The 27,679-nt window shown below is 42.0% G+C and overlaps 1 protein-coding gene across 2 annotated transcripts in view; it reads left to right on the top strand.

Moving 5' to 3' along the window:
- PJA2 (praja ring finger ubiquitin ligase 2) overlaps window positions 1-26,815 on the top strand; it is an 85,380-nt gene extending 58,565 nt beyond the window's left edge. For both annotated transcript variants that reach the window (XM_069752607.1, XM_069752617.1), the window contains 5 exons: window positions 461-646; window positions 7,035-7,146; window positions 7,852-7,966; window positions 11,500-11,621; window positions 26,169-26,815. In XM_069752607.1, coding sequence (XP_069608708.1) covers window positions 461-646; window positions 7,035-7,146; window positions 7,852-7,966; window positions 11,500-11,621; window positions 26,169-26,294 — 661 coding nt within the window. In that variant the 3' untranslated portion in view covers window positions 26,295-26,815. The remainder of the gene's footprint in view (window positions 1-460; window positions 647-7,034; window positions 7,147-7,851; window positions 7,967-11,499; window positions 11,622-26,168) is intronic.
- The last annotated feature ends 864 nt before the right edge of the window (window positions 26,816-27,679 follow it).

Raw genomic sequence — 27,679 nt, 5'->3', positions numbered from 1 at the left:
TACGGTATGTTATATTCTGCCAGTCTACTAAATGAAGGCTGTGCAGCAGTAATATGCACTGAATTCACTGGCATACACCACTTAATGAATTTGCGCATTGTATGCCGATCTCCATTAATGTGAAGGGCAGACGCAGCCACTCTTGTCGCACTGCGGTTCCTCCATCCAAGCTCCGCCCATTTTGGCGGTACTACTTGACACTGGCAGGAAAACGCAGCGTTACAAAATGTTTAGCGCCAGAAAACTGATGTCAGCACCTTTGTTGTGTTCACTGTTACTATGCAAATGTGTTTCCATGGTTACAATTATTTTATTTTTAAATCAATGGTGTTTGCAGTGTTTTATTTATTTTCTATTTTATATGAATAATGGTTTTCTGTAGATTGTATATATTGGTACAATTTACAATAACCAGTTTATACATTGCTGCATTTGTATTAAAAATGAACTTGCCTTTTAGGGAGCAAAATTCTCTGGAAGATGGTGAAATCCCCTGGTTACAGTATCGAGAGGATATCGAAAGCAGCACCGATGAGGAAAATGAGATCGGACCCCACTATTTACCTCCAGGCTTTTTTATTTTGGATGGGAATAATAATTTGGAGGATGACTCCAGTATGAGTGAAGACTTGGAAGTTGAATGGAGGTAGGCCGAGAGTATCACTAATTCACATGGAGTCAGAAGTGTGCAATGTATAATATCTACTATATAATTGTCTAAGGGTCACTTCCGTCTGTCTGTAACGGAAATCCCAAGTCGCTGATTGGTCGCGGCAAAACAGCCACGACCAATCAGCGACGGGCACAGTCCGGCAGCAAAATGGCTGCTACATACTCCCCGCTCAGGGTTAATGGCAGCGTTAGCGGACCGCGTTATGCCGCGGTGTAACGCACTCCGTTAACGCTGCTATTAACCCTGTGTGACCAACTTTTTACTATTGATGCTGCCTATGCACTGTCCGTCGGCCCCTCGAATCCAGAACAGGCCTTTCCCGATCCACGTGACGCTCCGGTGACCGCTCCATGCATTGCGATCTCACGAGATGATGATGTAGCGGTCTCACGAGACCGCTACATCATCTCTCAAGACCGCAATGCACTCTTGGGACCGGAGCGCCCGAGGAGCGTCAGTAAACGCTTCGCCTGGATCCTTGGGCCAACGGAAGGTGAGTATATAACTATTTTTTTATTTTAATTCTTTTTTTTTTTTTAACAGGGATATGATGCCCACATTGCTATATACTATGTGGCTGTGCTATGTACTACGTGGGCTGTTATATACTACGTGGCTGTGCTATATACTACGTGGCCGGCCGCGAACAATCAGCAACAGGCGCAGTCAGGCCACGAATTGGCGCAAAATTTGATTCACGCTTCGCTAATTGGTCGCAGCTGGCCGAATCCTGTGTATAAATTGCAGTATTCTAAAATCTTCATAAATAAACTACATACATATTCTAGAATACCCGATGCGTTAGAATCGGGCTACTATCTAGTATATTATAAAGAAGTATGGGGAACACCATAGTAATATCTAGATCTGACTTTAACATGAGGTAAAGCTCTGTTCATACATGCATTGTGGTTTATAACAGAGCAATGACTACCACAGAATGGCTTGGTGACTAAATGGTATCTGGACGGATTCTGCCAGATTTCTATGTGTGTGTGTGTGTGTGTGTGTGTGTGCGCACATAGATACATATATTGTGTATACATTGCCTGTAAACCATAATCATCAACATTAACAGAAAGAAACACTTGAAATAGATCACTCTGTAATGACTCTATATGAGTTTCACCTTTTGTATTGAAGAACTGAAATTAACTTTTTGTTTTCAATAGATTTTTATTTATTTTTCCAAAAAGAGAAAAAAAAATAACAATTTTGTTTAACAACAATAACAAGCTGTGCATGTGGTATATCACTTCTATCTTTTAAGTATATCTTCTTTCAATATTTTAGTATTCTTAAGACATATTATTTATTGAGATGGGAAGGGCAAGGAATGGGGGTTAGAAGAGTAAAGTAATGGGTATATTCAAATCTAGGATAAATTAACTTTTTGATGATCTTATTTAGTGAGAAGTGTACGTGCGTGCGTGCATGCACGCATATCGGACTCCCTCCCTTTGATGTGGACTTCGGCACCGAGTCCATATCTTTCCCGGTACATGTCAGCTGTTTTGAACAGCTGACATGTGCCTCTAACAGCCACGGGTCAAATCGTGATTCACCTGCGGCTGTTAACTAGTTAAATGCTGCTGTCAATCTCTGATAGCGGTATTTAACTCGCCCTTCCAGCAAGCGTGCCGGAAATCCCACCCATCGGTGACACCGTCACGTGATCACCAGGTCACTGATGGGTTGGCATGACATCCAAAGGTCTCCAGCAGACCTCTATGGTTGTCACTGCCGGATTGTTATGAGCGCCGCCTGGTGGTCGGCGCTCATAGCAAGTGAGCATTTCTGCTACATACAGGCGATCTGATCATCGCCAGTATGTAGCAGAACCAATCAGATAATGGCGGCTTCTAGAAGTCTCCCATGGAGACTATTGAAGTATGCCAAAAGTAAAAAAAAAAAAAAAAGTTTTAAAAAAATTTCAAATCGCCCCCCTTTCGCCCTATTCAAAATAAAACAATAAGAAAAAAAATCATACACATATTTGATATCTCCACATTGGGCGATTCTAAATCTATCATTATAAAAAAGGAATTAACCTGATCGTTACACGGCGTAACGAGAAAAAAAGTCAAAAAGCCAAAATTAAGTTTTTTTTGGTGCCCACAACATTGCATTAAAATGCAACAGATCTGCACCAAAATGGTATAATTAGAAACGTGCTCTTGGCACGCAAAAAATAAGCCCTCACTCAACTCAAGATCATGATAAATGGAGATGCTGCGGGTATTGGAAAATGGCACAATTTTTTATTTTTTTTTTTACTTTGGATTGTTTTTTTCACCACTTAAATAGAAAAGAACCTAGACATGTTTGGTGTCTATGAACAACTCGTAATGACCTGGGGAATCATAATGGCTGGTCAGTTTTAGCATTTTGTGAACATGGTTAAAAAAAAAAAAAAAACTGTGGGATTGCACTTTTTTGCAATTTCACTTCTCTTGGAATTTTTTTCCCATTTTCCAGTACACGATATGTTAAAACCAATGGTGGTGTTAAAAAGTACAACTCGGCCTGCAAAAAGCAAGCACTCACATGGCCATTTTGAGCAAAATTGTAAAAAAAAAAAGTAGGCTCTGGGAAGATGGGGAGCAAAAAATGAAAATGTAAAATCAAAAATAACTCTGGTATGTATAATTACAGTTGTGCTCAAAAGTTTACATACCCCCACAGAATTTTTGCTTTCTTGTCCTTTTTTCAGAGTTATATGAATCATAACACCAAAAATTTTTCTCCACTCATGGTTAGTTGCGTGAAGCCATTTATTGTCAGACTACTGTGTTTTTCTCTTTTTAAATCATAATGACAACCCAAAACATTCAAATGACCTTGATAAAAAGTTTACATACCCTGGTGACTTTGGCTTGATAACATGCACAGAAGTTGACACAAATGGGTTTGAATGGCTACTAAAGGTAACCAGGGCTTTGGAGTCGTGGATTCGGAGCCCATTTTGGTGGAGTGGGAGCCAGTGTCATTGAAATTGAGGAGTCGGAGGTTTGGCTTACCGACTCCACAGCCCTTAAGGTAACATCCTCACCTGTGATCTGTTGGCTTTGATGCGCACACACACTGATTACAAGCAAAGTGAGTTTCTGGGATCCAGACAGACTCTTGCATCTTTCATGCAGCCACTGACGTTTCAGGATTGTGAGTCATGGGGGAGTAAAAGAATTGTCAACGGATCTACAGGAAAAGGTAGTTGAACTGTATAAAACAGGAAAAGGATACAAAAAGATATCCAAGGAATTGATGATGCCAGTCAGCAGAGTTCAAACTGTGATTGATTAACAAATGGAAAGTCAGGGACTCTGTAAAAACAAAACCATGGTCAGGTAGACCAACAAAAATTTCATCCACAACTGCTAGAATAATTGTTCGGGATGCAAATAAAAACCCACAGATAACATCAGATGAATTACAGGACTCTCTGAAAACTAGCAGTATGGCTGTTTCAAGAGGCACTTGAAGAAAAATGGGCTGCAAGATCAAGTCGCCAGAAGAAAGGCAATACTGCGCAAATGCCACAATGTATCTTGCCTACAATGCACAATACGGCACAGAGACAAGCCTCAAAACTTCTACACTGTGTGCAGAATTATTAGGCAGGTTGTATCTTGATTACATGATACTTTTTAAACATGTTGTCCTACTCCAAGCTCTTCAGGCTTGAGAGCCAACTACCAGTTAAGTAAATCAGGTGATGTGCATCTCTGTAATGAGGAGGGGTGTTGTCTGACATCAAAACCCTATATAAAGTGTGCTTAATTATTAGGTAACTTCCTTTCCTTTGGCAAAATGGGTCAGAAGAGAGATTTGACGGGCTCTGAAAAGTCCAAAATTGTGAGATGTTTTGCAGAGGGATGCAGCAGTCTTGAAATTGCCAAACTTTTGAAGCGTGATCACCGAACAATCAAGCGTTTCATGGCAAATAGCCAACAGGGTCGCAAGAAGCATGTTGGGCAATAATTTTGCGCCATGAATTGAGGAAAATCAAGAGTGAAGCTGCTAAGATGCCATTTGCCACCAGTTTTGCCATATTTCTGATCTGCAACGTTACTGGAGTAACAAAAAGCACAAGGTGTGCAATACTCAGGGACATGGCCAAGGTAAGGAAGGCTGAAAAACGACCATCTTTGAACAAGAAACCTAAGATAAAACGTCAAGACCGGGCCAAGAAATATCTTAAGACTGACTTTTGAAAGGTTTTATGGACTGATGAAATGAGTGACTCTTGATGGGCCAGATGGATGGGCCAGAGGTTGGATCAGTAAAGGACAGAGAGCTCCACTCCGACTCAGACGCCAGCAAGGTGGAGGTGGGGTACTGGTATGGGCTGATATCATCAAAGAACTTGTGGGACATTTTCGGGTTGAGGATGGAGTGAAGCTCAACTCCCAGACCTACTTCCTGTTTCTGGAAGACGACTTCTTCAAGCAGTGGTACAGGAAGAAGCCGTTATCGTTCAAGAAAAACATGATTTTCGTGCAGGACAATGCTCCATCACATGCCTCCGACTACTCCACAGTGTGGCTGGCCAGTAAAGGTCTCAAAGAAGAAAAAATAATGACATGGCCCCCTTGTTCACGTGATCTGAACCCCATAGAGAACCTGTGGTCCCTCATAAAATGTGAGATCTACAGGGAGGGAAAACAGTACACCTCTCAGAACAGTATCTGGGAGGCTGTGGTGGCTGCTGTACGCAATGTTGATCGTAAACAGATCAAGCAACTGACAGAATCTATGAATGGAAGGCTGTTGAGTGTCATCATAAAGAAAGGTGGCTATATTGGTCACTAATTTTGGGGGGGTTTGTTTTTGCATGTCAGAAATGTTTATTTCTAAATTTTATGCAGTTATATTGGTTTACCTGGTGAAAATAAACAAGTGGGATGGGAATATATTTGGTTTTTATTAAGTTGCCTAATAATTCTGCACAGTAATAGTTATCTGTCCAAACAGATATCCTCCTAAGTTATCCAAATCTAGAAGAAAAAAAAACACTCCAACTTCCAAAAATATTAAGCTTTGATATTTGAGTCTTTTGGGTTGATTGAGAACATAGTTGTTGATCAATAATTAAAATAATCCTCTAAAATACAACTTGCCTAATAATTCTGCACACAGCGTAGAACAAGGTAATATGGAGTGACGAGACCAACATTGAACCTTTTGGCCACAACCATTTGGAAAGAGGTCAGCAAGGCCTATGTTGAAAATGAACACTACTCCTACTGTAAAGCACGAAGGTGGATCGCTGATGTTTTGGGGATGTGTGAGCTACACAGAAACGGGAAACTTGGTCAAAGTTGAAGGAAAGATGAATGCAGCACGTTATCAGCAAATACTGTTTTGCATGAGACGTACTTGGACGTTCCAACATGACAACGATCCAAAACACAAGGCCAAGTCGACCTGTCATTGGCTACAGCAGAACAAAGTGAAGGTTCTGAAGTGGCCATCTCAGTCTCCTGACCTCAATATCATTGAGCCACTCTGGGGAGATCTCAAGAGTGCAGTTCATGCTAGACAGCCCAGGAATTTACAGGAACTGAAGGCTTTTTGCCAAGAAGAATGGGCAGCTTTACCATCTGAGAAAATAAATAACCTCATCCATAACAACCACAAAAGACTTCAAGCTGTCATTGATGTTCGAGGGGGCAATACACTGTATTAAGAAATGGGGTATGTGAACTTTTGATTAGTGTCATTTGGATGTTTTGGGTTGTCATTATGATTTAAAAGAGAAAACACAGTAGTTTGACAATAAATGGCTTCACCCAACCACTAACCATGAGTGGAGAAAAGGTTTTGGTGTTATCAATCATATTCTCTGAAAAAAAGGCCCAGAAAGCAAAAATTCTGATGGGGTATGTAAACTTTTGAGCACAACTGTATAAAACTTCCTTCTTACCCCCCCAAATGTGGTGTTTTTTTTTTTGGCCTTTCTCATTCTTGGGTCCTCTACCAGAGACCTGGGACTTTGAGAATTCTGCGCAGGATCTTAGTTGTTCCCAACATTGCACTTTTCTGGACAGAGGGTTCAGATGTTGCTCCTGGGATCTGTTGTAGTCATTTTCCCAACTTAGGAGCACTTGGAGCAGTGACCCTTATCAGCACTGGAATCACTGTTGTCTTCACCTTCCACATCTTCTCCAGTTCTCCTTTCAGGCCCTGGTATTTCTCCAGCTTCTCATATTCCTTCTTTCTGATGTTGCTGCCACTGCCACATCTATTATCATTGCTGTCTTCTGATCCTTGTCTACTATCATATATTATATTTATAGAATTTTTTTTTATAGTGATCTAAATAAAATATTTGTATTGTTTTCTGACGTTTACTCTTTAGATTGCTAGATGACTTTGGAGATGGTATTGGCGTAGCTCAAGCCATGTCCTATATGGATTCTCAGTTTCTTACATATATGGCTCTTGAAGAGAGACTTGCACAAGCTATGGAGGTAGTTTCACTTTCATTGCTGTAATTTGTACTGCATATTATCTTGTGACTGTCATTTGGAATTAATGTGGATCAGTCACCAGATTTTACAATATAAACTACATACATTATTAAAGAGATCTTAGAATTTGAAAGTAAATACGCCAGCTACATCAAGTCTGTCAGAACAGTTGTTTAATCCGTTATGGTTTTTTTTCATGCCTGACTTGAATGAGTCCAGCTCATTATAATATCAGGAATATACAGTCATTTTAACACTGATAGTCAAATCCTGCTCACCTGTCCCATCAGGTCTAGAATCCAAGTAATAATGAATGCAATTTGTATTGTGAAATCTGGGGATAGATCCTCTTTATCACTTGTGTTTATACAGAGAAAGAAGATATTGAATCCCACTACAGATTGTAGATGCAATTGTGTTCTCAGAAATGCATTATTTTTTTTCAATCTCGTATGTAAATAATTTGTACATTATCTTAAAGTTTAGAAAACCAGTGTTAACAATGAGTTACATTTCTGTTGGCTGAAATTGTTTTGTATTGTTTTTTTTTTTTTTTTTTTTTTTTTTTTTAATCCATCAACTTTCTGATTGTAGTTGCCGACATTCCTCTAACTTTGGATATGACTTTTTATGTGACGCACATTGCTAGGACTAGATTAGTGTGGATTTATTAGAGTAGCGGTTTAACTGCCTTTGTCTACACAGACTGCTCTGGCACATCTGGAGTCTCTAGCGGTAGATGTTGAACAGGCCCACCCTCCAGCCACAAAAGAAAGCATTGAGTGTCTTCCACAGATCATCATCACCGATGAACACAACCGTAAGATATAAACCATGAAATTCTAATTTAGGAACGTTAAGCTGGGGACCTTGATGATACTGAAATGATGGTAAAAGAGGGCATATTGGATTAACTGAAAGGTGAGAATTCACCTTTGGAGTTACTTTAATATATTGGGGAAATTATGAACAGTTGTGTAATATATATTATATATATTTATATTATGTGGCTGTCTGATTGATGGACAACCCTCTGATGGGACACACCAATCTTTCTCACTCATTTATTGTGGTTTGATTTAAAAAAAAAAAAAAAAATTGAGGATTTATTTTAACCAAACTTCCATGTATAATTGTACATGAATAGATGTCAATCACTCATTAGGAGCTTAGCATTCACGGAGGTGGTTCTAAAGTGCAGGGATTTTAATGAAGTTGTATTTGTGTTTACCACAAACCTATATATCCATCAGCTTGGATCTTCCTGCACTAGAACATTTTGCTGGGAGATCAGACTACATATTTAACATGATTGATTGTTTGGCTTTTTATTTGTGTGGGAACAAATGAGGTCAAGGTGATAGCAACTGCAGGGAAACTTTAATCTGCGTCAACCCTTCAGGCGCTGTCAAGACACTGGCGTATGTGTGAAGTGAACACAACACTAAATGTAGAAAAGACAAAGATGTATACCTTTTTTCTTTCATCCTGTTTCACATTCTATTCCAGTCCAAACAATGGGAAGTGGTGTTTTTTTGCATGTGTCCCAGGAACCATCCGTTATATTTTCTGTCCTAGGAGCCATCCATTATTTGTTTTTTTGTTTTTTTTTTTCACATGGTTCAGATCACAAGGCTATGTTCACACGTTGCGGTTTTTTGCTACGTTTTTAAATGCAAATTTTAAGCTTTTTACAGTACCAGCAAAATCTATGACATTTCAGAAATCTCATGCACACGTTTTTTTTTTTGTTCTGAATAAATTATTAAAATAGCTGGGGGGTTTTAAAACTGCAGGATGTCACTTTCAGCATTTTTTTCACCCATAGAAAGCAAAAAAAACAGGTTTTAGGTGGTGCTGCGTTTTTGGTGCAAAAACCTCAGGAAGTTGCATTTTGTTTTTTTTCTTATGCACTAAAGTTTATCAGCATGCACATGAAACAAAAGAACCTAATAAAAACGCAGCAAAAAAATGAAGCAAAACAGCAATTTCTTTACTGCCAAGAGAACAGGTTTTTCCTGCAGACAAAAAAGCAGTTAAAACATGTTTGAACATAGCCTAAAAATCATTATCTGCAGTAAAACTTTCTGGTAACACAGAACTGATGAGCATATGAAGTGAGACCACCCCTACTTTGCTGCGCAGCCAATAACCAGGCCAAATAGAAGATGAGCTTCTCTGTGTTCTACCACATCACTGCGTCAGGGTGTACAGTATTTCGGGAGGAAATCGTGTAGACCGATTCTATGGTTTTATGTTGTAGTTTTTTTTGTTTTTTTTTTATAAATAACCACAAATACAGACGGGGAAATACTTGATCCCTTGCTGATTTTGTAAGTTTGCCCACAGACCGACATGAACAGCCTATAAGTTTAAGGGTAGGTTAATTAACATTGAGAGAGAGAATATAAAAAATAAAATCCAGAAAATCACATTGTATAAATAATATAAATTTATTTGCATTTTGCAGTGAGACATAAATATTTGCTCTCTCTGGCAAGCAAGACTTAATACTTGGTGGTAAAACCCTTGTTGGCAAGTACAGCAGTCAGACGTTTTTTGTAGTTGAGGTTTACGCACATGTCTGGAGGAATTTTGGTCTGCTCCTCTCTGCCGATCATCTTTAAATTATTAAGATTTTGAGGCTGTCATTTGGCAACTCGGAGCTTCAATTCCCTCCATTAGTTTTCTATGGGATTAAGGTCTGGAGACTGGCAAGACCACTCCATGACCGTAATGTGCTTCTTTTAGAGCCACTCCCTTGTTGCCTTGGCTGTATGTTTTGGGTCATTGTCTTGCTGAAAGACCCAGCCACGACACCTTTTTAATTTCCTGGCGAAGGCAAGGAGGTTTTCACTCAGGATTTTACGGTACATGGCTCCACCCATTCTCCCATTGATGCGGTGAAGAAGTCCTGTGCCCTTGGCAGAGAAACACCTCCAAAACATAATGTTTCCGCCTCCATGCTTGACAGTGGGGATGGTATACTTTAGGTCATAATCAGCATTTCTCTTCCTCCAAACACGGCGAATCATCCAGGTGTTCATTGGCAAACTTCAGACGGGCCCGCACATGTGCCTTCTTGAGCAGAGGGACCTGGCGAGCACTGCAGGATTTTAAACATTTACGGCATAATGTGTTGCCAATGGTTTTCTTGGTGACTGTGGTCCCAGCTGCCTTGAGATCATTAACAAGTTACCCCCATGTTGTTTTAGGCTGATCTCTCACCTTCCTCATGATCAAGGATACCCCACGAGGTGAAATTTTGCATGGTGCCCCAGATCGATGTCAATTGAAAGTCATTTTGTATTTCTTCCATTTTCTTACCATTGCACCAACAGTTGTCTCCTCACCCAGCGTCTTATGGTTTTGTAGCCCATTCCAGCTTTGTGGAGGGCTTTGATCTTGTCCCTGACATCCTTAAAAAGTTCTTTGGTCTTGCCCATGTTGTAGAGGTTAGAGTCTGACCGACAAATTGAGGTTGTGGACAGGAGTCTTTTATAAAGGTGACTATGTAAGACCGCTTTCTTTAATGCAGGTAATGCGATGATTAGGAGCGTCTAACTGGTCTGTAGGAGCCAGAACTCTTAATGGTTGGTAGGGGATCAAATACTTATTTCTCATTGCAAAATGCAAATACATTATGTAATTTATACAATGTGATTTTCTGGATTTTAATTTGATATACTATCTCTCAATGTTAAAATTAACCTACCCTTAATTATGGACTGATCATGTCTGTCAGTGGGCAAACTTACAAAATCAGCAAGGGATCAAATACTTATTTCCCCCCCACTGTATGTCGATCTTTTGAGGTGAGTGTTTTATCAAGGACAGAGCATGAGCATCATGGTCTCCATGTCTGTTCTGTATGCAAATCCTGAGTATTCATGGCGATACGATCTTATAAGACACCATTGCATATACATATACCAACAAGAAATTAAAAATAACAAAAAAAAAAAAAAAAAAACGTTTACTTTGTTACGGTTTGTTTATTGATTTTATTGAATTAAGCACATGGCCTGCAAGGATTAGGAATGTGTATGTCTTATTGAATAATGTTTTTGGTTTTTATTTCTATGTTTCTTTTCTCTTTCTGCATATATTTATGGAGTATTACGCAAATTGATACTGGTACATCCAACAACACTCCAGTTTTTGAGAAACAGCCATAGTTAGTTAAAAGGGAATTATGAAACCATTTATCTTTGTCTTATCTATTCTCATCCGTGCTTAGAGTTGTTTTTCTTATTGAAAGCAAATCGAGAAGTGGTTCATGTGGGCTGACTTGGCATATAACACCCCATCCTGGATGAAATGTTTTAAGTCTTGTTTTTAATTTTCTTTTAGTTGTAGGTCAAGAGCAGTGCTGTGCCATATGCTGTAGCGAGTATATCAAAGATGAGGTTTTAACAGAACTCCCTTGTCACCACGTCTTCCATAAGCCATGTGTGACATTGTGGTTGCAAAAAGTAAGTATCTTCTAAGTGAATATCTAGTAAGTTAGTCAACAATACTAGAGTCTTTCTCCTTGGAAAAAGAAAAGTTTCTGCACAGCTGTCCTGCTCCACAAATTGGAAAGAAATGTATGATCTTGCTGCCTTCATTCCTGATAAAAATAAATAAATTAAAAAAAAAAAAAAAGTAAAAATGTTTGTGGTCCGTCTACCAGCCTAGAATATCCAGGAACTGTTCAGATTTACATGCTCTTTAATTTTCCATCCAATCATTTTTTTTTTTTTTTCCAAATAATCTTTATTGGATTTTAACAATTATATTTAACTGGGAAGGGTAAACGAGGGAGGGGAGGGAAGGGATATGAGACTAGGGAAAGACCCCTGTACAATAGGGGAGACAAGCAGACATTTAGTTCAGTAGAATTAAACATGGTAGCTGTATCATAAGAGAACCACTTATGAGTAGGTTAGGTAAAATATGCATAGACAAGAATAGTATATGCATCTCTCTAAACTATGTAATAACGGACTTTAACCCCTTCCCGACCCATGACGCCACGTAGGCGTCATGAAAGTCGGTGCCATTCCGACCCATGACGCCTATGCGGCGTCATGGAAAGATCGCGTCCCTGCAGATCGGGTGAAAGGGTTAACTCCCATTTCACCCGATCTGCAGGGACAGGGGGAGTGGTAGTTTAGCCCGGGGGGGTGGCTTCACCCCCTCGTGGCTACGATCGCTCTGATTGGCTGTTGAAAGTGAAACTGCCAATCAGAGCGATTTGTAATATTTCACCTATTATAACGGGTGAAATATTACAATCCAGCCATGGCCGATGCTGAAATATCATCGGCCATGGCTGGAAATACTAGTGTGCCCCCACCCCACCCCACCGATCGCCCCCCCAGCCCTCCGATCTGGCCGGTACACTGCTCCGGCTCCCCTCCGTCCAGTGCTCCGCTCCCCCCCGTGCTCTTGTCCGCTCCCCCCGTGCTCCAATCACCCCCCCGTGCTCCAATCACCCCCCCTGCACTCCGATCCACCCCCCCCCCGGTGCTCCGTTCCACCCCCCCGTGCTCCATTCCAGCCCCCCGTGCTCCGTTCCACGCCCCCCGTGCTCCGTTCCACCCCTCCCGCACTCCGATTTCCCCCCCCCCCCCCCCCGTGCTCCGATATCCGGCAGATTCGTTCCAAAGTGCATTTTGATCACTGAGATAGATTATATCTCAGTGATCCATATAAAAAAATAATAAATGACCCCCCCCCCCCCTTTGTCACCCCCATAGGTAGGGACAATATAAAAATAAAGAAATTTTTTTTTTCCACTAATGTTAGAATAGGGGTAGGGGTAGGGTTAGGGCTAGGGTTAGGGTTAGGGCTAGGGGTAGGGTTAGGGCTAGGGTTAGGGTTTCGGTATGTGCACACGTATTCTGGTCCTCTGCGGATTTTTCCGCTGCGGATTTGATAAATCCGCAGTGCTAAACCGCTGCGGATTTATGGCGGATTTACCGCGGTTTTTCTGCGCATTTCACTGCGGTTTTACAACTGCGATTTTCTATTGGAGCAGTTGTAAAACCGCTGCGGAATCCGCACAAAGAAGTGACATGCTGCGGAATGTAAACCGCTGCGTTTCCGTGCAGTTTTTCCGCAGCATGGGCACAGCGATTTTTGTTTCCCGTAGGTTTACATTGAACTGTAAACTCATGGGAAACTGCTGCGGATCCGCAGCGTTTTCCGCAGCGTGTGCACATACCTTTAGAATTAGGCTATGTGCACACGGTGCGGATTTGGCTGCGGATCCGCAGCGGATTGGCCGCTGCGGATTCACAGCAGTGTTCCATCAGGTTTACAGTACCATGTAAACATATGAAAAACCAAATCCGCTGTGCCCATGGTGCGGAAAATACCACGCAGAAACGCTGCGTTGTATTTTCCGCAGCATGTCAATTCTTTGTGCGGATTCCGCAGCGTTTTACACCTGTTCCTCAATAGGAATCCGCAGGTGAAATCCGCACAAAAAACACTGGAAATCCGCGGAAAATCCGCAGGTAAAACGCAGTGCCTTTTACCCGCGGATTTTTCAAAAATGGTGCGAAAATATCTCACACGAATCCGCAACGTGGGCACATAGCCTTAGGGTTAGGGTTGGAATTAGGGTTGTGGTTATGGTTAGGGGTGTGTTGGGGTTAGGGTTGTGGTTAGGGGTGTGTTGCGGTTAGGGTTGTGTTTAGGGTTATGACTACAGTTGGGATTAGGGCTAGGGGTGTGTTGGGGTTAGTGTTGGAGGTAGAATTGAGGGGTTACCACTGTTTAGGCACATCGGGGGTCTCCAAACGCAACATGGCGCCACCATTGATTCCAGCCAATCTCGTATTCAAAAAGTCAAATGGTGCTCCCTCACTTCCGAGCCCTGACGTGTGCCCAAACAGTGGTTTACCCCCACTCATGGGGTATCAGCGTACTCAGGAGAAACTGGACAACAACTTTTGGGGTCCAATTTCTCCTGTAACCCTTGGGAAAATAAAAAATTCTGGGCTAAATAATTATTTTTGAGGAAAGAAAACGTATTTATTATTTTCACGGCTCTGCATTATAAACTTCTATGAAGCACTTGGGGGTTCAAAGTGCTCACCACACATCTAGATAAGTTCCTTTGGGGGTCTAGTTTCCAAAATGGGGTCACTTGTGGGGGGTTTCTACTGTTTAGGCACATCAGGGGCTCTGCAAACGCAACGTGACGCCCGCAGAGCATTCCATCAAAGTCTGCATTTCAAAACGTCACTACTTCAATTCCAAGCCCCGGCATGTGCCCAAACAGTAGTTTACCCCCACATATGGGGTATCACCGTACTCAGGAGAAACTGGACAACAAATATTGGGGTCAAATTTCTCCTGTTACCCTTGGGAAAATTAAAAAATTCTGGGCTAAATAATTATTTTTGAGGAAAGAAAACGTATTTATTATTTTCACGGCTCTGCATTATAAACTTCTATGAAGCGCTTGGGGGTTCAAAGTGCTCACCACACATCTAGATAAGTTCCTTTCGGGGTCTAGTTTCCAAAATGCGGTCACTTGTGGGGGGTTTCTACTGTTAAGCCACATCAGGGGCTCTGCAAACGCAACGTGACGCCCACAGAGCATTCCATCAAAGTCTGCATTTCAAAACGTCACTACTTCACTTCCGAGCCTCGGCATGTGCCCAAACAGTGGTTTACCCCCACATATGGGGTATCATCGTACTCAGGAGAAACTGGACAACAACTTTTGGGGTCCAATTTCTTCTGTAACCCTTGGGAAAATAAAAAATTCTGGGCTAAATAATTATTTTTGAGGAAAGAAAACGTATTTATTATTTTCACGGCTCTGCATTATAAACTTCTATGAAGCACTTGGGGGTTCAAAGTGCTCACCACACATCTAGATAAGTTCCTTTGGGGGTCTAGTTTCCAAAATGGGGTCACTTGTGGGGGGTTTCTACTGTTAAGCCACATCAGGGGCTCTGCAAACGCAACGTGACGCCCACAGAGCATTCCATCAAAGTCTGCATTTCAAAACGTCACTACTTCACTTCCGAGCCCCGGCATGTGCCCAAACAGTGATTTACCCCCACATATGGGGTATCATCGTACTCAGGAGAAACTGGACAACAACTTTTGGGGTCAAATTTCTCCTGTTACCCTTGGGAAAATAAAAAATTGCAGGCTAAAAGATCATTTTTGAGAAAATAATTTTTATTTTTATTTTCATGGCTCTGCGTTATAAACTTCTGTGAAGCACTTGGGGGTTCAAAGTCCTCACCACACATCTAGATTAGTTCCTTTGGGGGTCTAGTTTCCAAAATGGTGTCATTTCTGGGTGATCTCCAATGTTTAGGCACACAGGGGCTCTCCAAACGTGACATGGTGTCCGCTAATGATTGGAGCTAATTTTCCATTTAAAAAGCCAAATGGCGTGCCATCCCTTCGAGCCCTGCCGTGCGCCCAAACAGTGGTTTACCCCCACATATGGGGTATCTGCGTACTCAGGACAAACAGGACAACAATATTTGGGGTCCAATTTCTCCTATTATCCTTGGCAAAATAGGAAATTCCTGGCTAAAAAATCATTTTTGAGGAAAGAAAAATTATTTTTTATTTTCATGGCTCTGCGTTATAAACTTCTGTGAAGCACCTGGGGGTTTAAAGTTCTCAATATGCATCTAGATAAGTTCCTTGGGGGGTCTAGTTTCCAAAATGGGGTCACTTGTGGGGGAGCTCCAATGTTTAGGCACACAGGGGCTGTCCAAACGCGACATGGTGTCCGCTAACAATTGGAGCTAATTTTCCATTCAAAAAGTCAAATGGCGCGCCTTCCCTTCCGAGCCCTGCCGAGTGCCCAAACAGTGGTTTACCCCCACATATGAGGTATCGACGTACTCGGGAGAAATTGCCCAACAAATTTTATGATCCATTTTACCCTACTTCCCATGTGAAAATGAAAAAATTGAGGCGAAAAGAATTTTTTTGTGAAAAAAAAGTACTTTTTCATTTTTACGGATTAATTTGTGAAGCACCTGGGGGTTCAAAGTGCTCACTATGCATCTAGATAAGTTCCTTGGGGCGTCTAGTTTCCAAAATGGGGTCACTTGTGGGGGAGCTCCAATTTTTAGGCACACGGGGGCTCTCCAAACGTGACATGGTGTCCGCTAAAGAGTGGAGCCAATTTTTGATTCAAAAAGTCAAATGGCGCTCCTTCCCTTCCAAGCCCTGCCGTGCGCCCAAACAGTGGTTTACCCCCACATATGAGGTATCAGCGTACTCAGGACAAATTGGACAACAACTTTCGTGGTTCAGTTTCTCCTTTCACCATTGGGAAAATAAAAAAATTGTTGCTAAAAGATAATTTTTGTGACTAAAAAGTTAAATGTTCATTTTTTCCTTCCATGTTGCTTCTGCTGCTGTGAAGCACCTGAAGGGTTAATAAACTTCTTGAATGTGGTTTTGAGTACCTTGAGGGGTGCAGTTTTTAGAATGGTGTCACTTTTGGGTATTTTCAGCCATATAGACCCCTCAAACTGACTTCAAATGTGAGGTGGTCCCTAAAAAAAATGGTTTTGTAAATTTCGTTGTAAAAATGACAAATCGCTGGTCAAATTTTAACCCTTATAACTTCCTAACAAAAAAAAAATTTGTTTCCAAAATTGTGCTGATGTAAAGTAAACATGTGGGAAATGTTATTTATTAACTATTTTGTCACATATCTCTCTGGTTTAACAGAATAAAAATTCAAAATGTGAAAATTGCGAATTTTTCAACATTTTCGCCAAATTTCCGTTTTTATCACAAATAAACGCAGAATTTATTGACCTAAATTTACCACTAACATGAAGCCCAATATGTCACGAAAAAACAATCCCAGAACCGCTAGGATCCGTTGAAGCGTTCCTGAGTTATTACCTCATAAAGGGACACTGGTCAGAATTGCAAAAAACGGCAAGGTCTTTAAGGTCAAAATAGGCTGGGTCATGAAGGGGTTAAAGGAGCAGTAGGCTACGAAGTTAACTAAAAATAGTGTAGGCCAGCGGCTGAAATTATGTATAAAGCTGCATATTAAAATAAGTAGCATCACTTAATCAATATTGCAAAAATTTAGTAACCAGAATTAGCGTAACTGATGGGAAAAAATGACAGCCTGTCAAGGTAGGACCATCGTAATGGTCCAAGACTAATTGGGCAACAAGTTCGGTTCAATCACATGTTGTGACCTGGACTATACAAAGAGAAGATAAACATTCAGGAGTTAATTTTGGGTTTGGAAGTAGGGGCAGAAGAAGATCCGGGATGTCCTATACCCGCACGATCTAGGAAGTCCATCGCCTCTGCTGGAGAAGTAAAAGTATGCCATTTTGCCGCGAAAAGGAATCTCAGGCTAGAGAACTAGTGCCAGTTATATTGCATTCCAGCCTGATGCAGTCTATTGGTGGCGAGCTGAAACAATTTACGTTTTTGCATAGTATCTTTGCACAGATCCCTGTACAATGTCAAGTGTCCATAATGAGACGAGAGGAACCTTGGCTCCCTTGCAGCGACGAGCAACGAGTCTCTAAGCCAATTGGGGTATAGTGAGACGATGACATCCGCGGCAGTATTAGGCGGGAGAAAGGGAGGTCTCCGTATCCTGAATGCTTTTACTATTAGGTTTTTACCTTTAGTTTCGGGGAGCATGTAAGATATCATAGAGGAAATATATTTTTATAACTGGGATTTCCCCACCGATTCCGGGATACCGTGGACTTTCAAGTTGTTTTTTCTTTTGTAATTTTCAAAATCAGTTAATTTGGCCCTGAAGGAGTCTATATCGTTTTTTAGATTGACCAGGGGATCTGGACGTGCAGGCTCGCCCTCTGCATTATTGCAAGACGCCAACCCTTGGTGTTTGCTTGGAGAGTAGGATCTATTCGGGATGTTGGGGGAATCATCAGAGGTCGTGTTGACGTTAGAGAAGGGGGCGCCGCCAATTTGCGAAAAAACTTCTCTGAATAGTTTTTTGAATATTTTTTCAGATGACCTAGTTCCCTTTAGCTCCATAAATGACAAAAAAGCCCTGCACAGGTTGACCATGAATTTCATAGAGGGATACTCGTCAGAGGCCACAATTTTATCAATCGGGGAGTAATTAGGGACCTCAGTACAAGGCTGCTCCTGCTCCATGTCGCTCACATATGAGGTTTTTGATGTGTCATCTGAGCCACTTAAGTCCTCCATATCACTGGACTCCTCTGAGCACCCCTCTAAATCTGTTAACCCCTCATTGTCACAGTCATTCATAAGATCTTTATAATCACGGTCGGAGGAAGCTGAAGACACTGTGTGATTGTTTGATTGTGCATCCCTCTCCACCGAAGAGGTCAGGGATCAAGTAAGGGTTATCAAAAATAGACTGTTCTTTAAGTTTCTCTTCAAGCCCAATGGCGAAAGATTTAATAAGTGATTTAGGCAGCAAAGCAGCATGTTCAGCTATTTTTCCAAATGAAGTGTATTCATTATCATATAGGCACTCATTAGTGGTATTTATTTGGTTGCCCGATTTCATTTCTAATGCCTCCTTCCTATCAAAAGTCCGTAATGGGGGTGAAAGGGAGCCACAACTGAGGCTGGGTCCCTGCTGTGAATATGGCTCCGCCCCATCCCTCACAAACCTGCCCCCTCCTTGAATATCTTTTTCAGTGTCACCTTTTAATAACGTTATTTTTATTGGGGATCAACCTCCCCCCCTTACTCTGGGGGGGCGATCGCTTCCCCAAGCACTCTCCTTCAAGAGCCAGTGCGGCAGGCGAGACCCGCCGCTTCTCTGTAGATTTATTGTCCCCTGCTGCAGCTCCCGGCGTCTGGCGTCTCCTTTCACTTCCGGGTACGAACTCCTTCGCATCGTACCTCAGTGAGCTGCGCTGCATCGGCGGGATCACTCCGCCGCCGGTCTGTCGCTCCGTCCGATTCTCCGCTCCTGGCTCCCATAGCGGCGCGGTGGCTTGCGCCGCTGACATGGATCCTCGGCTCCCTCTCCTCTCCTCACCGCCCGGCGTCTCTGATTTGCCCGACGTCGCTGGTTTGACAGGCGTCGGGATCCCCGTAGCCGGCACCTCAGTGCCGTCCAGAGTGTCCCTCCGCCGCGTCGCTGCATTGTAGCTCTCAGCGGTCCCTCTGCCTCCCACCAATGTACCTGCAGTCTTTGTCAGAGTTGGTGCAGGGGACCCCGGAACTGCTGTCTGGGTGATTTTCTGAGCACTTTGGTGCCGCAGGACCGCTGGTTTTCGGCTATTAGCTCCACTGCTTAGGCTCCCGGGACTTCTTTCTTCCCCACCAGGGGGAAGCCTGCTGCTGCCGCCATTGTTTTTCTCCCGGGTACTTCTCTGCCAAAATGAGGGAGAATTCTTAGGTGTGCCAGCGATTTTCCTCTTCCCTCTTGATCCTGGCATGTTTATAGGTGTTGAGGGATAGAATAGTCCAGATTTACGTAGGCTAAATTAGTAGCAATTAGGGGATTAGCAGGAGCCCTGCAAAAGCACGTCCACTCCTGTCCCTTGGCAAACCACGCCCCCCTCCATCCAATCATTTTAACCCCTTTCTGACCTCGGACGGGATAGTACGTCCGAGGTCAGAAGCCCCTCTTTGATGCGGGCTCCGGCGGTGAGCCCGCACCAAAGCCGGGACATGTCAGCTGTTTTGAACAGCTGACATGTGCCCGTAATAGGCGCGGGCAGAATCACGATCTGCCCGCGCCTATTAACTAGTTAAATGCCGCTGTCAAACGCAGACAGCGGCATTTAACTACCGCATCCGGGCGGCCGGAAATGACGTAATCGCCGACCCCCGTCACATGATCGGAGGTCGGCGATGCATCTCCATTGTAACCATAGAGGTCCTTGAGACCTCTATGGTTACTGATCGCCGGTGGCTGTGAGCGCCACCCTGTGGTCGGCGCTCACAGCACACCTGCAATTCTGCTACATAGCAGCGACCAGCAGATCGCTGCTATGTAGCAGAGGCGATCGTGCTGTGCCTGCTTCTAGCTTCCCATGGAGGCTATTGAAGCATGGCAAAAGTAAAAAAAAAAAAATGTAAAAAAAATAAAAGTTTAAATCACCCCCCTTTCGCCCCAATCAAAATAAATGAATTAAAAAAAAATCAAACCTACACATATTTGGTATCGCCGCGCTCAGAATCGCCTGATCTATCAATTTAAAAAAAAGCATTAACCTGATCGCTAAACAGCGTAGCGAGAAAAAAATTTGAAACGCCAGAATTACGTTTTTTTGGTCGCCGCGACATTGCATTAAGATGCAATAACGGGCGATCAAAAGAACGTATCTGCACCAAAATTCTATCATTAAAAACGTCATCTCGGCGCACAAAAAATAAGCTCTCAACCGACCCCAGATCACGAAAAATGGAGACGCTATGAGTATCGGAAAATGGCGCAAATTTTTTTTTAGCAAAGTTTGGAATTTTTTTTCACCACTTAGGTAAAAAATAACTTAGTCATGTTAGGTGTCTATGAACTCGTACTGACCTGGAGAATCAACGTCAGGTCCGTTTTAGCATTTAGTGAACCTAGCAAAAAAGCCAAACAAACAAGTGTGGGATTGCACTTTTTTTGCAATTTCACCGCACTTGGAATTTTTTTCCCGTTTTCTAGTACACGACATGCTAAAACCAATGATGTCGTTCAAAAGTATAACTCGTCCCGCAAAAAATAAGCCCTCACATGGCCAAATTGACGGAAAAATAAAAAAGTTATGGCTCTGGGAAGGAGGGGAGTGAAAAACGAACACGGAAAAACGAAAAATCCCAAGGTCATGAAGGGGTTAAGTGTGTGGTTCCTATTATTAGAATATTGCTAGCACTATAGGAGCTGGAATTTCCTTTTCCTCTCTTCCAATTATGTTTTAGGCTTTAGCATGCGGTTGGATGACGTCTGCACACTGTCTTCTGTACTCACGATAGCCCCTCTCTGCAAAAAATCTGTTTATTTCCATTTTGCTCAGTTTCATTGAATCATAGAATGTTATAGTGGGAAGGGACCTCCAGAGTCCAACCCCCTGCTCAATGCAGGGTTCACTAAACCATCTCAGACAGATGGCGTCCAGCCTATGTTTGAAGACCGCCATTGAAGGAGAACTCACCATCTCTCGTGGCAACCTGTTCCATTCAATGATCACCCTCACTGTTAAAAAGTGATCTGTATCTTCTCCCTTTTAGTTTCAGTTCATTGCTTCTCATGTTTCCATGTGCAAATGAGCATAAGCATGATCCCTCTACATTTTGACATCCCTTCAGATATTGCTAAATGCTATTAAGTCTCCTCACAGCCTTCTTGTTTTGCAAGCTAAACATTTCCAGGTCCTTTAATCGTACCTCATAGGAAATACTTTGCAGTCCGCTCTCCATCCTAGTAGCTCTGAACTTAATCCAGTTTTTCAATGTCTGTCTTTTTTTTTTTTTTTTCGTTTGTCTTGCCCAGATGTAGAATCTTCCATTTCTCCCTGTTAGGCCGGGATCACACATGCGAGAAACACGTCCGTGTCTCGCATGTGAAACCCACGCTGTGTCGCCTGCGCTCCAGAGCGGAGCATGCGGCCGCATAGCAACACATGGAGCCGCACGCTTCGCTCCCAAGTGCCGGCGCCAGAGCTTGGGTTTCACATGCGAGACACGGACGTGTTTTTCGCATGTGTGATCCCGGCCTTAGAAAGGTGTTTATTAGTCGTTGACCAATGTTCAAGTTTATCTAGATCCTTTTGAATCCTTTCTCTGTCTTTTTTTCGTGTTAGCTAATCCGACTAGCTTTGCATTGTCTGCAAATTTGATTACTCCAGTTCCCTTATCTAGATCATTTATTAAAATGTTGAACAACACTGGGGCCAGAACAAAGCCTTGTGCTACCTTACTTCAAACACTCTTCCAATTGGACGTACATCCATTTAATATACCTTTTTAAGTACCTTCACTGTGCTAGTTATGAATCCAACTAACAGTAGCCTTGTCAATCCCATACTTGATAATTGTTTTCAATAAGGATATAATTAGATAGTTTATCAAATGCTTTGCTGAAATTGAGAAATAATATATCTACTGAATTTCCCAGATCCACCCAGTTAAGGTACCGTCACACTGAACGATATCGCTAGCGATCCGTGATGTTGCAGCCTCCTGGCTAGCGATATCGTTCAGTTTGACACACAGCAGCGATCAGAATCCTGCTGTGATGTCGTTGGTCGCTGCAGAAAGTCCAGCACTTTATTTCGTCGCTGGACTTCCTGCTGACATCGCTGAATCGGCGTGTGTGACGCCGATTCAGCGATGTCTTCGCTGGTAACCAGGGTAAACATCGGGTTAATAAGCGCAGGGCCGCGCTTAGTAACCCGATGTTTACCCTGGTTACCAGCGTAAAAGTAAAAAAAACACAAACACTACATACTTACCTTCCGCTGTCTGTCCCTCGGCGCTCTGCTTCTCTGCCCTGTGTAAGCACAGCGGCCGGAAAGCAGAGCGGTGACGTCACCGCTGTGCTTTCCGGCCGCTGTGCTTACACAGGGCAGAGAAGCAGAGCGCCGAGGGACAGACAGCGGAAGGTAAGTATGTAGTTTTTTTTTTTTTTACTTTTACGCTGGTAACCAGGGTAAACATCGGGTTACTAAGCGCGGCCCTGCGCTTAGTAACCCGATGTTTACCCTGGTTACCGGCATAGTTGGTCGCTGGAGAGCTGTCTGTGTGACCGCTCTCCAGCGACCCTGCAGCGATCCGGATCGTTGTCGGTATCGCTGCAGCGTCGCTTAGTGTGACGGTACCTTTAGTGATTCCATCTTAGAAGAAAATTAGATTAGTCTGGCATGACTTGTTTGCTACGAACCCATGCTGACTCTGGTTAATTACTGTATTCTTATCCAAGAACTTGCATACATGCTGTTTAATAATTTTGTCAAAGATCTTTCCTGCTATAGAAGTAAGGCTCACTGGCCTGTATTTTCCTGGCTCCATCTTTTTTTGTTTTTGAAGAGAGAGACATTTGTCCTTTTCCTGTTCTCCAGTATTTTTCAAATATACTAGCTTGTGGTATTCGTGATTGTTACCGATTGTGTGGTGAGAATTTCATTTAGCAAAATCTCCCTTCCTTTTTGGACATTTCTGTCCTTTTTAACATCCAGCCATTGGACCTTTCCTACCCTCTTTCTAAGTCCTTTTAAAATCTGCCTTTCTTTTATAGTCTGAGTCCTTGCTTGTCTTCTTCCTCTTGTAATCTATAAAATTCGAGGATAGCATGATCGCCGCATCCTAAATTCCCAGCCACCTTTACTTCCCAAACCATTTCCTCCCTGTTGGTAAGAATTAGGTCCAGGATTGCACATCCTCTTGTTCTCTCTTCTGCCTTTTTGAAAGAAAGTTGTCAGCAACAGAAGATAAGAATTTTCTGGACCCATTACTTTTGCCTGAGAGACATTCCCTACAAATATCTGGATAGATAAAATCTCCCATCATCACTATGTCGAGAGACATCTGATTTAAAGAGTTCATCCATATCTTCAGTCTGTCCATTTGGGCTACAGTAAACACCTACAATAGTGTCTTTTCTATTCTTCTCTCCTTGTATTCTTACCCAAAAAGTTTCTACAGGGCTACCAGTCTCTGAAGCTTGGATCTCTGTAGAGATAGGTCTTCCTAACATAGAATACAACACTTCCCCTCTTGTTAATCCTGTTTCTAATAAATAAGTTGTAGCCTTCAGGGTTTGTATTCCAATCCTGTGTATCATCCCTCCAAGTTTCAGTGATGTCTATTACATCTTATCTCTCTTCCTTCCACTTCTCCTTGTTTCCCTTGCTCTGTGCATTGGTAGAGACACATTTTAGTTTGTAGTCGGTTTCTCTTGCTCCTCTATTTTCAGTCAGAGTTAATTGTTTTTTGTTCTTTATTTCCACTTCTGACAGGGTTCCCGAAATAATTAATTAGCTGCATACTTTTTTCCTGGCCATATATTTCCCATCCCGTATTGCTTTAGTTTAAAGCTCTCCTGATGAGTGTAGCAAGGCGTCTACCAAATATGTGTTTTCCTGTTTTTGGAAGATGCAACCCATCTCTAGCAAGGTAATTCACTCCATGGTCAATAAGCCCAAAGCGTTGCTCGCGGCACCATCGACTTAGCCAGTGTTTCACCTGTAGAATCCTGTCCAATCTCCTTGGTCCATTGTTGGTTCAGCTAGATTTGATCTGTCCTGATCTTTGTCCTGATTTTTCTTTTAATATTCTTCTGGATTCTTTTCCAAGAAAAATTATAAGAACCTGTCATTCATAGAATTCTGGGTGTTTATACACCTGGTTTATTGAAGACCTTTTTTAGACCTGACTATGAATATTTTATGGACACAACACAAACTATGCATTTACATATTGTGAGAAAGGGCCTCAATACAATTGCACTGACAGGGTGCAGCGGACCCAAGTAAAATGGCAACTGCACAGGTGCAATACCAAATGAGACAGCCAGCCTTCAATCAGGGATTGGCCGTGTGGTACACCAATGCACTAAAATATATACTGTGGCGTGTTCACACAAGGAATGCAGAGCATCTGGTTCTCAGCCTATTAATGACGCCCTATGGTGGGCTGCCTAGTGCTAACTATAATGCGTCCTGTGTGAACAGAGGCCACAGTGTTCAGAACCATTTGGGCCCAACTGCACCCCGAAAAAAATACAACGTGCAAAAAAAAATACCCCACATCAATATATGTAAGGTATTGGTTGATATTCTGGCCATAATATGTAAGCTGGCAACTCGCGTCAAGGGTCCTTACGTTTGCCAGTCCTACTCTAACATGAAAAACACCAAAAAGAGGAAAAATCCTCCAATATTCAAGAAAACAAACCAAAAACAGGCAAAGATGCTTACCTGTCTAAATGGGCCTCAATACAATTGCACTGACAGGGTGCAGCAGACCCAAGTAAAATAGCAACTGCACAGGTGCAATACCAAATGAGACAGCCAGCCTTCAATCAGGGATTGGCCGTGAGAGAGGCAGATATTTGTTGTCCTAATGTCAAGTCAGTCCCATCACACCAGTTATATATTGCATGTCAAGATTCTGTCTGCCTGCCTGCCTGTCTTGTATGACCTCATGGTTAACGAGATGTGGAAGATATTAATCATAATATCCATTTTGAGGTTTTGCTTTTGAACTGTTGGGATAGTTGTGTTTTAAATAACTCACATATTAAAATCAGCAATAACCATAAGTTGTATTTGTGCAGAAAAAACAGCAAAAACACATCCCTAAACCATTCAAGAACATATATCAAAAAAAACATATATTAGATTCAGGATAAACACAAGGCAAAAAGGCATATGTAATGGATACACAAAGGCAAAACAAAACAAGATGGGGCACCTGGTGTAAGTGTAGGGGCAGCAAGATTTCTAGAAACATCCTTACCAAGCGATGTTCGGATTCGACAATGCAACCAATAATCAGCCCCCTTACTCCACATGAACCCAAAATCCACAGAAAGAAAGAACGCATGTAGAGAAAATTTTGTAATGCACATTTCACTCTGGATGGCTTCATCTGGGGTTGATTGACACAAGCTTAATAGTTCTTCTCAGTGTCTCGGACTTCATATGGAGTAGTGAACTAAATGCAGGTAACCAAGCTTTGTTTATAGACCTTCTAGGAAGGGCTTCCGCGGGGCTTTAACTAAAGTGGAGCTATACTTTAAAACAGATTCCAAAAGGTGGAGCTTCGCTTTAATTTTACTCCTAGATTTTATCTTCACAATGTTCTCTCCACAGGGAAGATCTGTGCACATTGTAACGGCTTTGATTACGCTCTATTGAGCATTAACATATGTTGTCTGCAATGTAGAAATGTAATTTTACACTGTGTATTGTGTTGAAAATCATTTTTATTTTTCTGGGCACGGTTATTGTTTGTTGTGTTTAAAGCAGGAAATGTAACTTCTTATAATTGCAACGGGTTCAAATACAGGAAGGAAATTGCATGCATAATAACTAAATATTCATTTCTCTTTCCAGTCTGGAACATGCCCTGTGTGCCGTCATGTTCTGACATCTCTGCTTCCTGAGGCTGCAGCGGCCACATCCTTCCTATCGGATCACGACAGCCCACCATCAATTCATAATGCAGCAGGAACCCGATAGAAGTAATATCCTAATTGCACCAGTTCATTTTTCTTGTAAATTATATTAGAATGAGCTACATTAAACACACATTGACTTACTGAAAATGATAAGCATGAAGCCTAATATTTACTAGTTTAGAATAACTAGAAGATTTTGTAAGCCACATTTATGTATATAGCTTTAGTTGTTGAGTTATTGAAAAGCTTGCAAGCAAATATATTGATAAATGCTACTTTGTGTTCAGCGCGTTTAGCTTTTTTTGTTTTGTGGCACAACACATTTTTGTGTTTTCACAACTGCAGTGCAGTTAGAGCTTTACAGAGTGGAGCTACTAAATCTTATATTTACTTTGTTTACATCCTTTCCACACAAGGGTTTACAGACTTTGCAAAGCATTTTGTCCGTGCGCCCTCCAGTAGTGAAAAGGTTGCAGCTGTGCCACTATTGTAACTGATCTCTCATGTTTGCATCAAATGTGAAGACGTTCTGTGATGATAACAATTGGTTCCACTGAAAATAAAATGCATATTGAAACCTAATATGAAGAGTCTTTTATTTTGGGGTATAAATGAAGCGCACGTTTACAAGGGCATATGCAGACATGGTACAGCTGTTTAGAAGTGTGTGTCTGTGTTCAGATCTAGTGTCTCAATAGTAAAGGAGTATCATATGGGTAACTGATCATATGGTGGCTTGCAAAAGTATTCACTCCCATTGACATTTTTCATGTTTTGCTACCTCACCATGTGTATGTGAAAAAATAACTGAAAACTTGGTGTGCATAACTATTTACTACGCTAAAGTCATTACTTTCTAGAGACCCCTTTTGATTAGTGTGTACAAGCTTTCCACATCTTGTCACTTGGATTTTTACCTATTTCTCAAGGCAAAATAGCTCCAGCTCCTTCATGTTTTATGGGTTTTCTCTGATGAACAGCAATCTTAGTCTGACTCCAGATTCTTAGTTTGATTTAAGGTCTAGGCTTTGACTAGGCCACTCCAAAACATTTACACATTTCCTCTTAAACCACTCAATTATTGCTTTAGCAGTATGCCTTGAGTCAATGTCTTGTAGGGAAGATGAACCTCGTTCCAGTCTCAAATCACTGACAGACTGACCGTTCCCTCGACCATTTTTCCTGACCCTGTTACCAAAAAACATCCTTCACTGTGGGCATAGTGTTCTTGGGGTGATGAGTAGTAATGAGTGAGTGTACTCGTTGCTTGGGTTTTCCCGAGTACGCTCGGGTGGTCTCCGAGTATTAGTAACTGCTCTGAGATTTAGTTTTTGTTGACGCATCTGCATGATTTACAAGTCCGAATGTTAATAAATTCAGTGAGGCACTTGTGTAATCGAAATACTCATTACACCCCCAGATGAAATCCTTAAGCATTGAAATTTC

This window comes from Ranitomeya imitator, chromosome 1, assembly GCF_032444005.1.
Source record: "Ranitomeya imitator isolate aRanImi1 chromosome 1, aRanImi1.pri, whole genome shotgun sequence".
In the NCBI taxonomy this organism is placed as follows: domain Eukaryota; kingdom Metazoa; phylum Chordata; class Amphibia; order Anura; family Dendrobatidae; genus Ranitomeya; species Ranitomeya imitator.
Note: the sequence above shows the minus strand (reverse complement) of the source record. Positions and strands in the feature narration are given on the sequence as shown.